Source organism: Phyllobates terribilis, unplaced genomic scaffold (assembly GCF_046119375.1).
Source record: "Phyllobates terribilis strain yellow unplaced genomic scaffold, ASM4611937v1 Scaffold_2__4_contigs__length_985480577, whole genome shotgun sequence".
NCBI classification, from domain to species: Eukaryota; Metazoa; Chordata; class Amphibia; order Anura; family Dendrobatidae; genus Phyllobates; species Phyllobates terribilis.
Genome location: NW_027362762.1, coordinates 873,155,830 through 873,172,697, shown reverse-complemented (window position 1 = coordinate 873,172,697; position 16,868 = coordinate 873,155,830). Strand labels below are relative to the sequence as shown.

At 49.9% G+C, this 16,868-nt stretch overlaps 1 protein-coding gene across 1 annotated transcript in view; it reads right to left on the bottom strand.

The window, feature by feature from the left end:
• LOC141235406 (cell cycle control protein 50C-like) overlaps nt 1–16,865 on the bottom strand; it is a 41,343-nt gene extending 24,478 nt beyond the window's left edge. The window contains exons 1-2 of the mRNA XM_073668102.1: nt 16,429–16,865; nt 10,236–10,352 (exon numbers count right to left, since the gene is read on the bottom strand). Coding sequence (XP_073524203.1) covers nt 10,236–10,352; nt 16,429–16,635 — 324 coding nt within the window. The 5' untranslated portion in view covers nt 16,636–16,865. The remainder of the gene's footprint in view (nt 1–10,235; nt 10,353–16,428) is intronic.
• Nucleotides 16,866–16,868: the final 3 nt, after the last annotated feature.

Sequence of the window (16,868 nt, the reverse complement as noted above, 5' to 3'; positions counted from 1 at the left end):
AGGTCCCCCATATTGCAGACATGGTCTCCCATCCAGGTCCCCCATATTGCAGACATGGTCTCCCATCTAGGTCCCCCATGTTGCAGACATGATCTCCCATCCAGGTCCCCCATATTGCAACCATGGTCCCCCATATTGCAGACATGGTCCCCATATTGCAGACATGGTCTCCCATCCAGTTCCCCCATATTGCAGACATGGTCCCCCATATTGCAGACATGGTCTCCCATCCAGTTCCCCCATATTGCAGACATGGTCCCCCATATTGCGGACATGGTCTCCCATCCAGGTCCCCCATATTGCAACCATGGTCCCCAATATTGCAGACATGGTCCCCGTATTGCAGACATGGTCTCCCATCCAGTTCCTCCATATTGCAGACATGGTCCCCATATTGCAGACATGGTCCCCATATTGCAGACATGGTCCCCCATCACGGTCCTTATTTTGCTGACATGTCCCCCCCATACTGCGCACAGGGTCCGTCCGTCCCTCATACTTCGCACAGGGTCCCCCCCCCATACTGCGCACAGGGTCCCCGTCCCCACATACTGTGCACAGGGTCCCCGGCCCCCCATACTGCGCACAGGGTCCCCATCCCCCCATACTGCGCACAGGGTCCCCGTCCCCCCATACTGCGCACAGGGTCCCCGTCCCCCCATACTGCGCTCAGGGTCTCCGTTCCCCCATACTGCGCTCAGGGTCCCAGCCACCCATACTGCGCTCAGGGTCCCCGTCCTCCCATACTGTGCACAGGGTCCCCGTCCCCCATACTGCGCACAGTGCCCCCCCCCCCCATACTGAGCACAGGTCCCCTGTGCTGTATTTCACATGACAGAGAAAAAAAAAATTCTCACCTGTCCTCCGTTCCCTCGGCGTCCTTTCTGCACCTGTGGCCGGCAGGCACATAGACCCCATAATGATTGCGGCTCTCTCCAGCAGTCGCCGACATCAGCGCTATAGTGCAGTGTATTGCCGCGCAGAGACCGGCTCTCTGCACAGCAATAACAGTGCCAGGCGCCGGCCTATCAGAGGCCAGCAGCTGACATCTGCGCATGGCAGTGACGTCATACGCCGCTGCGCTGGGACGCAGATGTCAGCTGCTGGCCTCTGATAGGCCGGCGGCTGAAACTGGTATTGCTGTGCAGAGAGCCGGTCTCTGCGCAGCAATACACTGTGACGCGCCCCTGGGCCTGTGTCGCGCTGCGTTGCGCACGCGGGAGCCTACCCGGAGCCGGATCAGTGGAGGGTTGTAGTCTCGTGGCGGTGACCCGGTCCGTGCCCAGGGAGTCAAACTAGACGGCAGTCTATTAGTAGTAAATAGTTGATGACTACGCCACCCGTTGAGTGCAGCCAGGAAGCTGCTGCTGCAGGGCAGACCGCTGAGGCCGGTGGTAGGATTGTGCAGCGTGATAGTATAACCCCCAACGGGAGGGGTATGGCCTCAGGGCAGCCGACGTGGATGATGGGGGTAGCAGGAACCACTCAGAGACGGTACGGTGTAGTTCAGGGTCTTTACTGGTAACAACGACAGACCCTCCCGGAGTACTTGCTAGCAAACGGGGCCTGGTCAGTCTTTGAGCAGATGGGATCTCCCCTGGCCAGGCGTAGTTGTAGGCCTCCCAAACTGACTGTACTCTTCTGGCTACCTTGCTAGAAGCTGATGTAAGTAGCCCACGTCCCTGAGTGTACCGTGTGGTGCTCACCCGTATGGCCGGTGACTCGGGGCCTTCTAATGGCTTCCGCTCCACGATGGCGGTGCTGGTCCCACGCGTGTGACCGTGCCTTCGGGCTTCTGGGCCAGAGGACCTGAAATCCCCTGCCTGACGGATTCTGCTGCTGGGTAGGAGTTAGTCCCCACAGCCTCGGACTCCGGGTCCGGTAAAGAATCTTCTTAGTCAGGGCGAGCTCTGCAGCTGCCAGCCCCTGACTCCTTGTAACTCTGCTGTTTCCTATGCTGCTTCTTGTCTCCACTCTCCTTGTCTGACTCACCCTGCCTCAGCCCCGGGTTTATACAGGGGAAGTTCTTCCCCTCCCAAGACTGGGCAGGAGGTGTGGCATGCACAGGATCCCTGACCAAAGGACCTCCCACCTGCTCTCAGACATAACATTACATTACTGTGGAAAACCAGACCCCTGGGGTGCCACATTCCCCCCTAGTGAAATTTAGTACTCCGGGACTAAACACATTTAGAAAAACATAACAAAGTATAACAATAACAATACTATAAGAAAAACACATAAGATGGTTACGGCGTGTCCGCAACCGGATGCAGTCTTTGAAGAAAAGCAAAGGTGTCCATTTCACCAACACAGGGAGACGTAACCAGGTAGGGGTCTGTCCTACCCCGAGTCCTTAACAGTCTCTAGTCCATCCTGGGTTACGCTCCAACTATATACAAGGATTCCCGGTAAATCCACCAAGGTTTCCTAAAAACAACTGGAAACACAAAATTATACACAAGCAACAATACACAGATAAACATAAATAAAACTATTTTTACACTTCAAATTCTCCAGCGTGCGGGTAACTGGCCTCTAGTGGCCCTAGTGGACCTACGGAGCTGACTGTCTGGCCCTGAACTACAGGGTGTAGGAGCTGTCAAGGGTAAACTGGGCAGCTGTCTACCGGCTCTTTGTCTCACTAGGGGTACGGCAGGCTCACTATAAGCAGAGGGTTGATTCTCCTGTTCTACTCGTGTGGAGTCTTCTGCCTCCTGGACCGGCTGTTCTTCCAGCTCTACCCGTTGCTCCGTAGGTTCTTGGGATGATGGTTGGAGGAAGGTGAGTACGGGTACCACAACTGCACCATTGACTTGAGTCCAAGACCGAGGGAAGTCCCCGAGCACGGTACTAACCATATCTTCCCTTTCCTCTACGGGTCGATGGTCTTCTTGTTCTTCTTCAGGGTTCCTCAGTTGTTCGGGACACTTCTTCAGGTGGTCCCGGGATACAATGGCTGTGGTTTCCCCTCCGTCTTTACTGATGGTACAGACCTTCGGGTTCTCGTGGCTTGAGGGCAGTACGGTGTACGGGTCCTTCTCCCACTGGTCATCCAACTTGTGGAGCCGTCTTTTCCTCTTCAAGACCTGCTCTCCGGGTACCAGGGGAACAGCGGGAGCATACTGGTTGTAAGTCTTCTCTTGTCTTTCCCTAGCCTGACAGAGACTTCGCTCCACGCTCTCTTGTACTCTCCGGTACTGCTGCTGCCTCTCTGTGTCCCAGTCTGTTTCTGGTGAAGTGTCCTCAGGTGTCAGGACTCCCATTTCCAGGTCAACAGGTAACTTACCAGGTCTCGCCCTCATTAGGTAAGCCGGGGTACAGTTGGTGGAACCTACCGGGATGTGGTTGTATAGGTCCACCAGATCGGGCAACTTCTCAGGCCACAGACTGCGTTCTTCCAGGGGCAATGTTTTTAGAAGATCCATTACCACCTGGTTCATTTTTTCACAAAGTCCATTAGTTTGCGGATGGTAGGGTGTCGTCCTTATCTTCCGGCAGCCATACAGATTGCAGAATTCCTGGAAGACCTCCGCTTCAAAGGCAGGTCCCTGGTCCGTCAGCACTTGGTCCGGGTACCCGTGTGGACGGCAGAAGTGCTGCTGGAAGGCTCTAGCTGCTGTTTGAGCCGTTAAGTCCTTGACGGGGACGACAACCAAGAACCGGGAGTAATGATCCACGATGGTTAACGCGTAGACGTAGCCACTTCTGCTTGGGGTCAGTTTTACATGATCCAAGGCTACCAGTTCCAACGGTTGCCGGGTGACGATGGACTGCAGGGGAGTCTTCTGGCTGGCCCGGTCCTTCCTTCTCAGATTGCACGGGCCACAGTCTCTGCACCACTTCTCGATGGTTCCCCTCATGCCTACCCAGTGGAACCGCTCGCGCAGCAGGAACTCCAGCTTTTTCCACCCGAAGTGTCCAGCTCCGTCGTGGTATGCCTCCATCACCATGGCTGCGTCTCTTCGTGGCACCACTACTTGCCAGAGTAGTTCATGCGTCCGGGAGTTGACCATTCTGCGGCACAACTTCCCCTTGTAAAGGAATAGTCGACTCTTCTCCGCCCATAGTTGTTTGGCTTCCTCCGGAGCGTCTGGTTCAAGGCGAGCCTCCGGCCGAGTCAGCATCTCCTTCACCAGTCGGACGGCAGGGTCGCTGTCTTGCGTTTCCGCCCAGTTGTAGTGGGGTAAGGGGTTCAACGTAGCAGCCTGCTTACCCCTTACCCGGTGGGAATACTGGATAGTCCCATGACGGTGGAACGCAGGGAGTTCAACTTCTTCCAGTCCCTCCGGATCTTCTCCTTCGTCCGGCAGGTTGGGCATCCTGGACAGGGCATCCGCGTTAGTATTGGAGCGTCCTGCCCGGTATTTGATTGTGAACTCGTAGTTGGACAGACGGGCCATCCACCTCTGCTCCAGGGCACCGAGTCTTGCCGTGTCCAGGTGTGTCAACGGGTTGTTATCCGTGTATACGGTGAACCGGGAAGAAGCGAGGTAATGCCTAAAGCGCTCGGTGACTGCCCATACCACGGCCAGGAACTCTAGCTTAAATGAGCTGTAATTCTCGGGGTTCCTTTCGGTGGGTCGCAGTTTTCGGCTGGCATAGGAGATTACTCGTTCTCTCCCCTGCTGAATCTGGGACAGTACGGCTCCTAGCCCGATGTTACTGGCGTCGGTGTAGAGGATGAAGGGCTGGCTATAGTCCGGGTACGCCAAGATTTCATCCCCCGTGAGGGCCATCTTCAGCTGGCGGAAGGACTCTTCTTCTAGCTCTTCCCATTTGAAGGGCGGCTTCTGGTTCTTGGTCTTTCGGGACTGGCCTATCAGGAGGTCCTGCATAGGCGCTGCCTTTTTGGTGAAACCGGGAATAAACCTTCGGTAGTAGCCTACCAACCCTAGGAACTGCCGCACTTCTTTTACGCTGGAGGGGCTTGGCCATCCCTTAATTGCGGTGATCTTATCGGGGTCGGGAGCCACTCCGTCAGCGCTCACCACGTGTCCCAGGTATTGCACCTTTGGTTTCAGGAGGTGACACTTGGAGGGTTTCACCTTTAGGCCGTAACTCGCCAGAGCTTCGAACACCTCCGCCAGGTGTTTCAGGTGGTCCTCATAAGTTTTGGAGTATACGATGACATCGTCCAGGTACAACAGGACCGTCTCGAAGTTTCTGTGGCCCAGACAGCACTCCATTAATCGTTGGAAGGCTCCTGGGGCGTTGCAGAGTCCGAACGGCATGCAGGTGAACTCGCTAAGTCCCATCGGGGTGGTGAATGCGGTCTTCTCCCGGTCCGCCTCTGCTACAGGAACCTGCCAGTACCCGCTAGTGAGATCCAAGGTAGAGAAGAAGTTAGCAGATCTTAAAGCAGCCAATGACTCCTCTATCCTTGGTAAGGGGTACGCATCCTTGTGTGTGATACGGTTGATTTTCCGGTAATCTACACACATCCTCATGGTGTTGTCTTTCTTTTTGACTAAAACTAGTGGGGCTGCCCAGGGGCTACAGCTATCCCGGATTACCCCAGCCTCCTTCATGTCTCTAAGCATCCCCTTGGCGTGTTGGTAATGTGCAGGGGGTACGGGTCGATACCTCTCTTTTATGGGAGGATGATCTCCCGTGGGGATGCGGTGTTCTACCCCCTTGACTCGCCCGAAGTCTAACGGGTGTTTACTAAACACTCTCTCATACTCTTGAACCACCCGATAGACTCCTTGTTTCTGATGTGAGGGAGTGGAATCAGTACCCAAATGTAGTTGCTGACACCAGTCCTCCATGTCTTTCTTAGAGCCGTTACCTTCCTCCGGGTGAGATGGAGGCAAGGGTTCCACAGATTGTATAGAATTTTGATTAGTGGTATATAATTTGGCTAGCGTGGCATACCGGGGCAGGTACACTTCCCTCTCCCCGATATTTATTATGCGAATGGGCACCCTCCCATGGCGTACATTGACCACCCCCCGTGCTGTCAAAATGGTGGGCCTACTGTCTGAGTAAACTGGTTCTACCATTGCCTGGTAATCTCTACCTCTCAGACCAATAGCTGCCCGGCACCAAATCATCATTTCACTTTTTGGGGGCATGGCAATAGGAAAAGGGTCGCACATTCTTACGCTACCAATCTCACCGCCGGAGAGTTCCACTTGTTGCCGTTGCATCAGTGCCCGGATCTCTTTCTGGAGCACCCGCTGCTCGCCGGAGCTGGCGTTCTTGGCAACCTGCTGTAAAAGGAAAATCACCTCTGCAAGACAATTTTCAATTACGTTAGTTCCTAGAGTTATTTTTGGGTGACTCTCATGTTTATCAATATCTACAATGATCAATCCCTGTGCGGCCAGTTCGACTCTACCGATTTTGAGGGTCACCTCTTTAAATCCGATCTGTGGCACGGGCTGGCCATTGCTGGCGATGATACTCAAGTCGTCGTCAGGGTAGCGGGTAATATCCGAGTCATTCCAGTACTGCTTGAAGAGCACGTACGGGATGGTGGTGACCTGTGACCCGGTATCCAGTAGGGCACTCATGGGAATGCCATCCAGTACCACAGGCAAGACTGGACGTCCTCCCACATATCTGTCGCGCCAGTTCGATGGGCCTGGTGATCTTTTTCCTGGGGGTTGGCCCTCTACCCCAGGTTGTGCCCGTTTAAAGAACAGTACCTTTCCATATGTCCGGGTTGATTGCAGCGGCGGCAGATGGGTCGTCCGTCCTCGCTGTATCGGTCACTGGGTCTTCCTCTGGCCGGTGGGGTCCTCCTTGGTCGACGCCACGGGATGTCCTCCGGTCCGGATGCCAGCTGGATCTTCCCTGGGGTGGAAACCTGTAAAGACTGCACAGTTCGGGTTAGCGCAGCAACGCTCTTAGCTAGCTCTTGGACCTGATGGTGTAGGTCTGGAGCCGGGTCATTGTCCAAAGCCTGCGCATCAGCTCCCACAGGCCCTGCCGACAAGGGCGCCGCCTCCTGGTGGTAAGTGATAGCTGGGCGCCTGTGGGTAACAACGCCACCCGGTGCTGGTTCTCGGAGCACCCAGATAGCTCTATCCTTGAACTGTGCAAAGTCCAGATGGGGATCCTGTAAGGCCATTGCCCGCAACTGGGTTCGGTGGGCATTGCAATATAAACCCTCTATAAATTGTTCAGTCAATAGCCTGTCCTCGTTTCCCACCCCATCAGGGTCGGTCTGCTTTATGGCCCTCAGGGCCTCTTGTAGGTTTAGTGCATAGTCCCTTATACTCTCATGCGCTCGCTGCTTGCACCCGTAGAATCTAAGCTTAATCTCGGCTGAGGTGCGGGTATCAAAGGTGTCCTTCAGCCGGGTTAGTATCCCTGCGACAGTCTTCCTCCCAGGTGGCCAGGATTTTACTTCCCTTTTGGCTGCCCCGGTTAGTTGGGCCACCAGGATGCTCACTTTTTGCTCTTCTGTGAGGGGGTACACCTGGAAGAGGCTATCCAGCTTTTCTCTAAAGTCATGCAGGGTATGTGACTCCCCTGAGTACTGGGGTAGCCAAGCTGCTCCCGGGATATAGGGCATGGTGAAGGGCATAACTGCAGCAGCGGTAGCGCTGGCGGGGGTTGAGGCAGTGAAGCTCTCCTCCGTATCCGACATCTTCCTCCCCCCTAGTGGACCGTGGCCTACCTTGCGATGATCCTCTTCCGTAGGCCGCGGCTCCGCAGTGGATCGTCAGGGTTGAGGACCTTCCGTCGCGCTCCTGTGACGTCGGCGTCTGCTGGGCTCCTTCCAGGACCTTACGCAACGTCCGGACGTGAGGCGGGGCTTCAGTTCTCGCGCGCTTTCGGAGTCCACGCCCCTCTTCTTCCCGCGCGGCGTCCTCAAGATGGCGTCCAATGGCGGGAAAACTCCACGGATGGCGGGAAGAAGGTTGAAGATGGCGCCGGATGGCGGGAAAACTTCGCGGATGGCGGGAAGAAGGTAGAAGATGGCGCCGGATGGCGGGAAACCTTCACCACTGGTAAGTTTGAACAGTCTTTGCTTTTCAGGCACGCAGTACCCGGTGGTTGCGGGCACGAAATCCTGCCGACTACGCCAAAGTTGACGCGCCCCTGGGCCTGTGTCGCGCTGCGTTGCGCACGCGGGAGCCTACCCGGAGCCGGATCAGTGGAGGGTTGTAGTCTCGTGGCGGTGACCCGGTCCGTGCCCAGGGAGTCAAACTAGACGGCAGTCTATTAGTAGTAAATAGTTGATGACTACGCCACCCGTTGAGTGCAGCCAGGAAGCTGCTGCTGCAGGGCAGACCGCTGAGGCCGGTGGTAGGATTGTGCAGCGTGATAGTATAACCCCCAACGGGAGGGGTATGGCCTCAGGGCAGCCGACGTGGATGATGGGGGTAGCAGGAACCACTCAGAGACGGTACGGTGTAGTTCAGGGTCTTTACTGGTAACAACGACAGACCCTCCCGGAGTACTTGCTAGCAAACGGGGCCTGGTCAGTCTTTGAGCAGATGGGATCTCCCCTGGCCAGGCGTAGTTGTAGGCCTCCCAAACTGACTGTACTCTTCTGGCTACCTTGCTAGAAGCTGATGTAAGTAGCCCACGTCCCTGAGTGTACCGTGTGGTGCTCACCCGTATGGCCGGTGACTCGGGGCCTTCTAATGGCTTCCGCTCCACGATGGCGGTGCTGGTCCCACGCATGTGACCGTGCCTTCGGGCTTCTGGGCCAGAGGACCTGAAATCCCCTGCCTGACGGATTCTGCTGCTGGGTAGGAGTTAGTCCCCACAGCCTCGGACTCCGGGTCCGGTAAAGAATCTTCTTAGTCAGGGCGAGCTCTGCAGCTGCCAGCCCCTGACTCCTTGTAACTCTGCTGTTTCCTATGCTGCTTCTTGTCTCCACTCTCCTTGTCTGACTCACCCTGCCTCAGCCCCGGGTTTATACAGGGGAAGTTCTTCCCCTCCCAAGACTGGGCAGGAGGTGTGGCATGCACAGGATCCCTGACCAAAGGACCTCCCACCTGCTCTCAGACATAACATTACATTACTGTGGAAAACCAGACCCCTGGGGTGCCACAACTGCATTACAGTGCTGATGTCGGCGGCTGCTGGACAGAGCCGCGATCGTTACGGGGTCTATGTGCCTGCCGGCCGCAAGAAGCAGCTGTTTGAGACCCCTGATCTAAAGACAACATTTAGGATCAGTGTTTACTACAGGGTACCTTTAAATTTTTACAAACCCGATTCTTAGAGTATGCACATCCAATTAACCCTTCTCATGGAATTTTCACTTATGGGTAATGGTTGGTTTCCCAACTCTCTCCCCTGACTTTCCTTGTTCTATACTTCACTGCTATATTCTTCATTTGCTTTAACCTATCCTCCCAACCCCATCACATATACGCTTATATCTTAAATGTAGCTCACCTTAAAGGGATTGTATTTAATTTAATAATCTAACCATTTTTCTAATACCTCAATTCAAAATTCCATACTCTTTTCTCTCTCTATTCTAACTTTCTGTGGTTTTTTTTTTTACTATTTCTGATGATTATTAGTTTGAGTCTCCCAGCATGCACTGGGAATTCTAAAATGGATCGTCATCAGGGGGCTGCTGTAACTTCCACTGCTTCTTTTTCCGCCGTGAAACGAAGTATCATCAGGAGGTGGCACTGCTGTCACTCACCCTGCTTCTATCACCATCCCCTGATGACATTTTGTTTCAGTTAATGAGACGGTGCAGACAGTAGAAGTGAGGGTTGAAGATGCGGGGCAGAGTGAGAGAAGCTACGGCCACTTTCCCTTTACAGCTGCTGTAAACAGTACATCATTAGGGGACGGTGGTGACAGTAAGTGACCGCCACATCGCCCCCTGATGATGATTCATTTCAGAGCAGAAAAGGAAGCATTCGGAGTGACAGCATCCACAGCCCCTTGATGACGGATCTGTTTGAGAATCCCCAGTATTTGCTACAAGACTCAAACTTATAGTGATCAGAAATAAGAAAAAAAAAACAGAAAGAGAGGGAAGAGTAAGAAATTTTGAATTGTAGTATATTGGAGAAGTGGTTAGATAGATATACATATACTATCAAATTCACTTAGTTTCAGATAACCCCTCTAATGTTCCTCTCATAGACAAGTTATAATTTCCCACAGGATACGATAAAACGATATTCACAAGGTGTGGCTGACTGCACTCATACTACCCATTATATGAAAGTTTCTACTAAAAGAATGACTTCTGTAAAACTATTAATATTAACGTTAATATTTTATCAGATCATTCTACTTGCCTGAATACTCTCTTTCACATAAAAGTTGACAAAGCAGCTGCACGGAGTTTCGGAATTTGAAGAATTTTCTCGTTTTTGCGTACATCGTGCACAATCATTATAGTCAGAATAGGTTATCTGTTAACAATACACAATATACTGCATCACAACCAGCAAGACATAGGAAAATATATAAGTGCTGAAGATTTCCTTTCTTTCTCAGAACTATAATATTTGTAGTTTTATTATGAAATTCTATAATGATATCTATCTATTGTACCAAACAGTTTATGTCATATATCTGCAAACGCTATTTTATTGTAAATTACATCTTACGATTCAAATCACAGATAATGGAAATAGGCAGTTTAAGTGGATTCTGTCACCAAGTTTTTGCCACCGAATCTGAAAGCAACATAAGGTAGGGGCAGAGATCCTGATTCCAGTGATGTGTTCCAATTACTGGGCTGCTTGCTGTAGTTTTGATAACATCACTGTTTTATCAGCAAGAGATTATCACTAGGGGACGAGTAAACCTGCTGCCATGTAGTCTTCCATATTCATGAGCTCCGTATAAGCCGGCCCCCATCACTGATTGGCAGCTGTGTACACTACATGAGCAGAAATCTGCCAATCAGTGGTGTGGGCGGGGTTACACAGAGCTCAGCTGTCAGAGAACTCATAGATCTGCTGAAGATAAATCAGTGATTTTAACAAAATGACAGCAAGCAGCCTAGTAAGTGACACATAACTGGAATCATGGTCTCTGCCCTTACATTATGCTGCTCTGAGTTGGGTGGCAAAAACTTGGTGACAGATTCCCTTTAATAATGTAAAGCTGAGCAATAATTTTATTAGGCTCTATATAAATGTCTGAATGACACCCTTAAAGGTCTTACTGTATCTGCACCTGACTCTGATTTAATACAGAGATTTCATTAAAAAATGGTATCACACAGGGGCATAACAATCACAGAGAGAGCGACCACGAACAGGCCCATATGGGAGGGAGGTATGCCAACACCAGCGCTTATTTCAGCTGATGTGCGTCCTCAGACGCATAATCAGCTAAAATGTATTGCAGCGCAGAGACCCGCCGGCTCCCTGCACTGCAATACATGCTGTCAGTCAATTCGAGATCGGCAGCAGAGGTTGCCATACCCTCACGGCCGGCACATAGCAGTGACATCATGAGTTGCCCATGGGGGGCACACTGGAGTCAGCTGCCAGCCTCTCACCAGCTATAGAATAGGACGCCACGAATCGTGGGAGCAGAGGAAGGTAAGAAGGGGACATTATTAAATTAAAGGACCAGAATGGGGGAAATTATTATAGAAAGGGGTCAGAATTGGGACATTGTCAAAAGGGGGCGAGCATGTATGTGACGCGCCCCCTGGGCCGTGTGTGTAGGGGGATACCCGGAGCCGGGTCTCTGTGTAATGCTGGGGGTTGTAGTCTCCGTGGCGGCGACCCGGTCCCGTGGCTCAGGGTGGTCAAACCAGTGGCGGATCTGTTTTTTTGGTTTTGCAATGTTTAAAAGTCCGACTACGCCACCCGTGGATTGCGGTCACTGAGAACCGCCGCTGCGGGGCAGACCGCTGAGGCTGATGTTGTGTGCGCAGCAGAGGGTAGTATAACTCCCCACGGGAGGAGTATAGCCTCAGGGCAGTGAGCGCAGATGGTGGGGGTGATGGTGTGCGGGAGCAACAGTAATGACTCGGAGTCCAGTGATGCAGTCCAGGGTCTTTATTCACAGTTTTACACTCCAAGCCACTTATGCAGGTAATGGCTGCCCACGTCATGCTGTGCTCACCAGGTGAGAGGCTCGGCCAACTCCCAGGTACCTTTGGAATGCCTTTCAGGACCCCCTTCATGGGTCCTTTCTCTGGCCTGCCGTACCCCACAATTGATCACTTTTCTGTCCAGCTGCCTCGGGCCTTTGCGGGCAAACGTATGTTCCGTTTCCCTGGGTCCTATATGGTGCCTTCCTAATGGATGTAGTGAGGGGCCGTAACACGTGCAATGCCACGGCCTCCGGTTACTAGCGGAGGGTAGTTGCTCTCCTCCACTAGATGAGGGATCCGGTTCCCTTTCTTGGCCTGACCCCCCTACTCTGGTAGCGGCGGGCGTGCGGTGGCGGCTGGCCGGTCCGCACCCCTGGGGTCCCTTCACTCCACTCCTGGAGCCTCCTCCGTTCCTCTCCCTTCCTTCCTTCTCCTCCAGGCCCAGGCCTTAAGACTTGGCCTGCCTGCGGAGCAGAGCACATGCAGAGCCCCTGCTCCCAGCCTCCTTCTCTTTCTGCTCTCTCACACTTTCTACTCTGACTCTAAGATGGTGCCCACCATATATACTCTCCTATACAGTGCACCCGGAATCTACTCTCCCCACCCACACACTACCGGGTTCCCCCTTTCTAGGTGTTCCCTCCCCCCACTCCAGCAAGGGACAGGGACAGTTGTGCTCACACCCGGGAGTATTGTCGCCCTGTTCCCCGGAAATGTGGTGTAGTGCATGTGGGTGTTAGGGTCCTAAGCCACACTCCATCCTTACCTGGAAGTGAGATATCACACCTCTGGGTGAGATGCAATACCTCTGTAGTGACCAAACCCTCGGGGCGCTACATATGTCTTTATAGGATCTAGAACGCTACAAGGGCCTAAACATCTGACCAACATGCAGTTGAGGACCTGGGTCCAAATTTTGCTTCGGGGCTCATCAGACACTAGTTATGTCACTGATATCCCACCTCATCAAATGCCATCTGCATGAATCTTTTCTTTCCGAGTTCCTTAATACTTCTAGAGCAGGGGTCCCTAATCTCTTCTTCGGGAGAGAAATATGACTAGCGGGCCCATGATGTGTAGCTCATGCTGTCTGCCAGCTTGGGGCATTTGCAATAGGTCTACCAGTCATAAAGAGAAGGTCTCCAGATGGCGACTTTTGTGAGTAGCCCCGCACAGAAGACCTTAATCTGGATGCATATACAGTGAAGGAAATAATTATTTGATCCCTTGCTGTTTTTGTAAGATTGCCCACTGACAAAGACATGAACAGTCTATAATTTTAAGGGTAGGTTAATTTTAACATTGAGAGATAGAATATCCCAAAAAAAATCAAGAAAATCACATCGTATAAATTAGATACATTTATTTGCATTTTGCAGTGAGAAATAAGTATTTGATCCCCTACAAACCATTATGAGTTCTGGCTCCTAAAGACCAGTTAGACGCTCCTAATCAACTTGTTACCTGCATTAAAGACAGCTGTTTTACATAATCACCTGTATAAAAGACTCCTGTCCACAGACTCAATTAATCAGTCAAACTCTACAACATGGGCAAGACCAAAGAGCTTTCTAAGGATGTCAGGGACAAGATCATAGACCTGCACAAAGCTGGAATGGGCTACACAACCATAAGTAAGACGCTGGGTGAGAAGGAGACAACTGTTGGTGCAATAGTAAGAAAATGGAAGAAATACAAAATGACTGTCAATCGACATCGATCTGGGGCACCATGCAAAATCTCACCTTATGGGGTATCCTTGATCATGAGGAAGGTGAGAGATCAGCCTAAAATTACATGGGGGGAACTTGTTAATGATCTCAAGGCAGCTGGGACCACAGTCACCAAGAAAACCATTGGTAACACATTACGCCTTAAAGGTTTAAAATCCTGCAGCGCCTGCAAGGTCCCCCTGCTCAAGAAGGTACATGTGCAGGCCCATCTGAAGTTTGCCAATGAACACCTGGATGATTCTGTGAGTTATTGGGAGAAGGTGCTGTGGTCAGATGAGACAAAATTGAGCTCTTTGGCATTAACTCAACTTGCCGTGTTTGGAGGAAAAGAAATGCTATCTATGACCCAAAGAACACTGTCAAGCATGGAGGTGGAAACATTATGTTTTGGGGGTGTTTCTCTGCTAATGGCACAGGACTACTTCACCGTATCAATGGGAGAATAGATGGAGCCATGTACCGTAAAATCCTGAGTGACAACCTCCTGCCCTCCACCAGGACATTAAAAATGGGTCATGGCTGGGTCTTCCAGCAAGACAATGACCCAAAACATACAGCCAAGGCAACAAAGGAGTGGCTCAAAAAGAAGCACATTAAGGTCATGGAGTGGCCTAGCCAGTCTCCAAACCTTAATCCCATAGAAAACTTATGGAGGGAGTTGAAGCTCCGAGTTGCCAAGTGACAGCCTCAAAATCTGAATGATTTAGAGATGATCTGCAAAGAGGAGTGGACCAAAACTCCTCCTGAGATGTGCGCAAACCTCATCATCAACTAGAAAAAAAACGTTTGACTGCTGTGCTTGCCAACAAGGGTTTTGCCACCAAGTATTAAGTGTTGTTTGCCAGAGAAATCAAATACTTATTTCTCACTGCAAAATGCAAATAAATTTATCTAATTTATACAATGTGATTTTCTTGATTTTTTTGGGATATTCTATCTCTCAATGTTAAAATTAACCTACCCTTAAAATTATAGACTGTTCATGTCTTTGTCAGTGGGCAAACTTACAAAAACAGCAAGGGATCAAATAATTATTTCCTTCACTGTATACAGGTTGCAACAATGGTATGTCTGTATCTGCTCAGAGTTGAATGAGGCTCTCAGAAAAATTGTGGACCACTGTTCTAAAAAATAGCTCCAAACACACAGCTACTGATGGTTCATAAAGCGGATTATATGGACATGCCCGCTCACTGTTATGAAAAGAAGGGGTGCCAGGAGACAAAAAACATCCAATAATCAAGAAAAATGTCTCAATCAAAGTGACGAGTTCCACAACGCCACAGCTCCTCCAGAAAGCCACAGTGCAGTTGAAGGGAATCTTGCATCCCCCTGGGTGATATCAGACCTCTACTATGGGCATACAGGTTATAGAAAAGTAAATCTATACATACCTGTATGGTCCATAGTAGAGGTCTGATTGCAGAGAAAAAGTGTTTTTATAAACTCTGTTTTCCACAGGCTTGGCATCCCCCGACACCAAGCAATCCCCGCCCATCTGTTTATTATTCCCCTAAATCCCCCCCTATGTGATTAATTACCATATTCCCCCCTCCCCTGCACATAATTAATCACATAGGCGGGGATTTATGGGAATAATAAACAGGTGGGTGGGGACTGCTTGGCGTCCAGGGGGACGCCACGCCTGTGGAAAACAGAGTTTATAAAAACACTTTTCTCTGCAATCAGACCTCTACTATGGGCCATACAGGTATGTATAGATTTACTTTTCTATAACCTGTATGCCCATAGTAGGGGTCTGATATTGCCCAGGGGATGAAAGATTCCCTTTAATGCTTGATAAAGGCCCTAAATAGGCCAAAACATTGAATAATTTCTGCAATTGAGAAATAAAAATCCATGTTTAGCAATTTTCTCTTGGTCTGCCAAAGAATTTTTTTTTTCATCATCAGTTCATAAAGCGGAACATGGAGTCCCTGGATTGAACAAGATTCTCTGTGCTGCATATGTACATATGGACTTATCATTAGGCATCATTCTCCTCTTTATTAGCTCTTACTACAGGAAACATACAGATTGTACCTTTTTATTTTTGCTCATTTCTTCAATCCTGATTGATATTTTACAACGAAGCTAATTATTCAACTGGGCAAAATTTCTCGAATACAAAGTGTACTTCATACCATTTAATTTCCTGTATACTCATAGCAGTAGTCTGATGACTAAAAATTGCTTGGGTCAAAGGATCAGAATAATCATCAGACCAGTTAATAGCTACAGATAATGAGGAAATGATTTACATTTAAGTACAAATAAGTTTTTAAACTTTTGAAAATATTTTTAGATTTTTTGGATGTTTTTGTTGTGAAGCCGCAAATGATAGAAGAGAAGGTTATCCCATGAAGTAGAGTTTAAGAACCACTAATACTGATTTTTGAGGTTTCTTGTTTTGCCTTCTATTAGAAATGATGTACAATACAAAATTATATTGTGGTACCATGTTAGCCAGAAAAATCTATGTAAATACTTTTATGCCCAAAAGTATTCTCAGAGTGATACCGTTATTGACTAACCAGAAAAAAAGCTACCCAAGAAAGGTATCACTCCGAAAATACTTTTGTCATTTTTTTGGCATAAAAGTATTTACATATACTTGTATTGGAAACAACTAGCACACTTCCTACAAAATGAGAAAAATGAAGCAAAAAGAAAAAGTTCTAAAACTTCTGCACTTACCCATATTTCTTTCACATTTATTGTTGCTACAATCCAACTGATTCCAACAGCAAGGCAAAAAAGGCCGATAATAAAGAATGAGCTGAGCACGGATTCGGGGGTTAAGGTGGGCTTCCATGCTGGGATTCTCTGCTGTTTGAATGCGGTGTTATCAGGACATTTAGAAGTCGGGATATTCTCATTTTCTTCCTTTTTCTTTTTTCCCATGATACTCCTGCGTAAGGTCTCAGGATTGTGTCTTACTTAATGGAACCTTCCAGGTAGTGCTTAATTGTCATTGTCCATTGCAAGGTGGTGGAACTTATCTTCTAGTGAACTTCCTGAAATTACTGATTAACTCCAGTCTCACTGTGTGATCTGATCACCCCTGCCTTTTGTCAGCCTGTGTCAGTCTTGCTCAGTGTACTTTGCTCATGCATAACGCAGTCAATGAGCTCTGT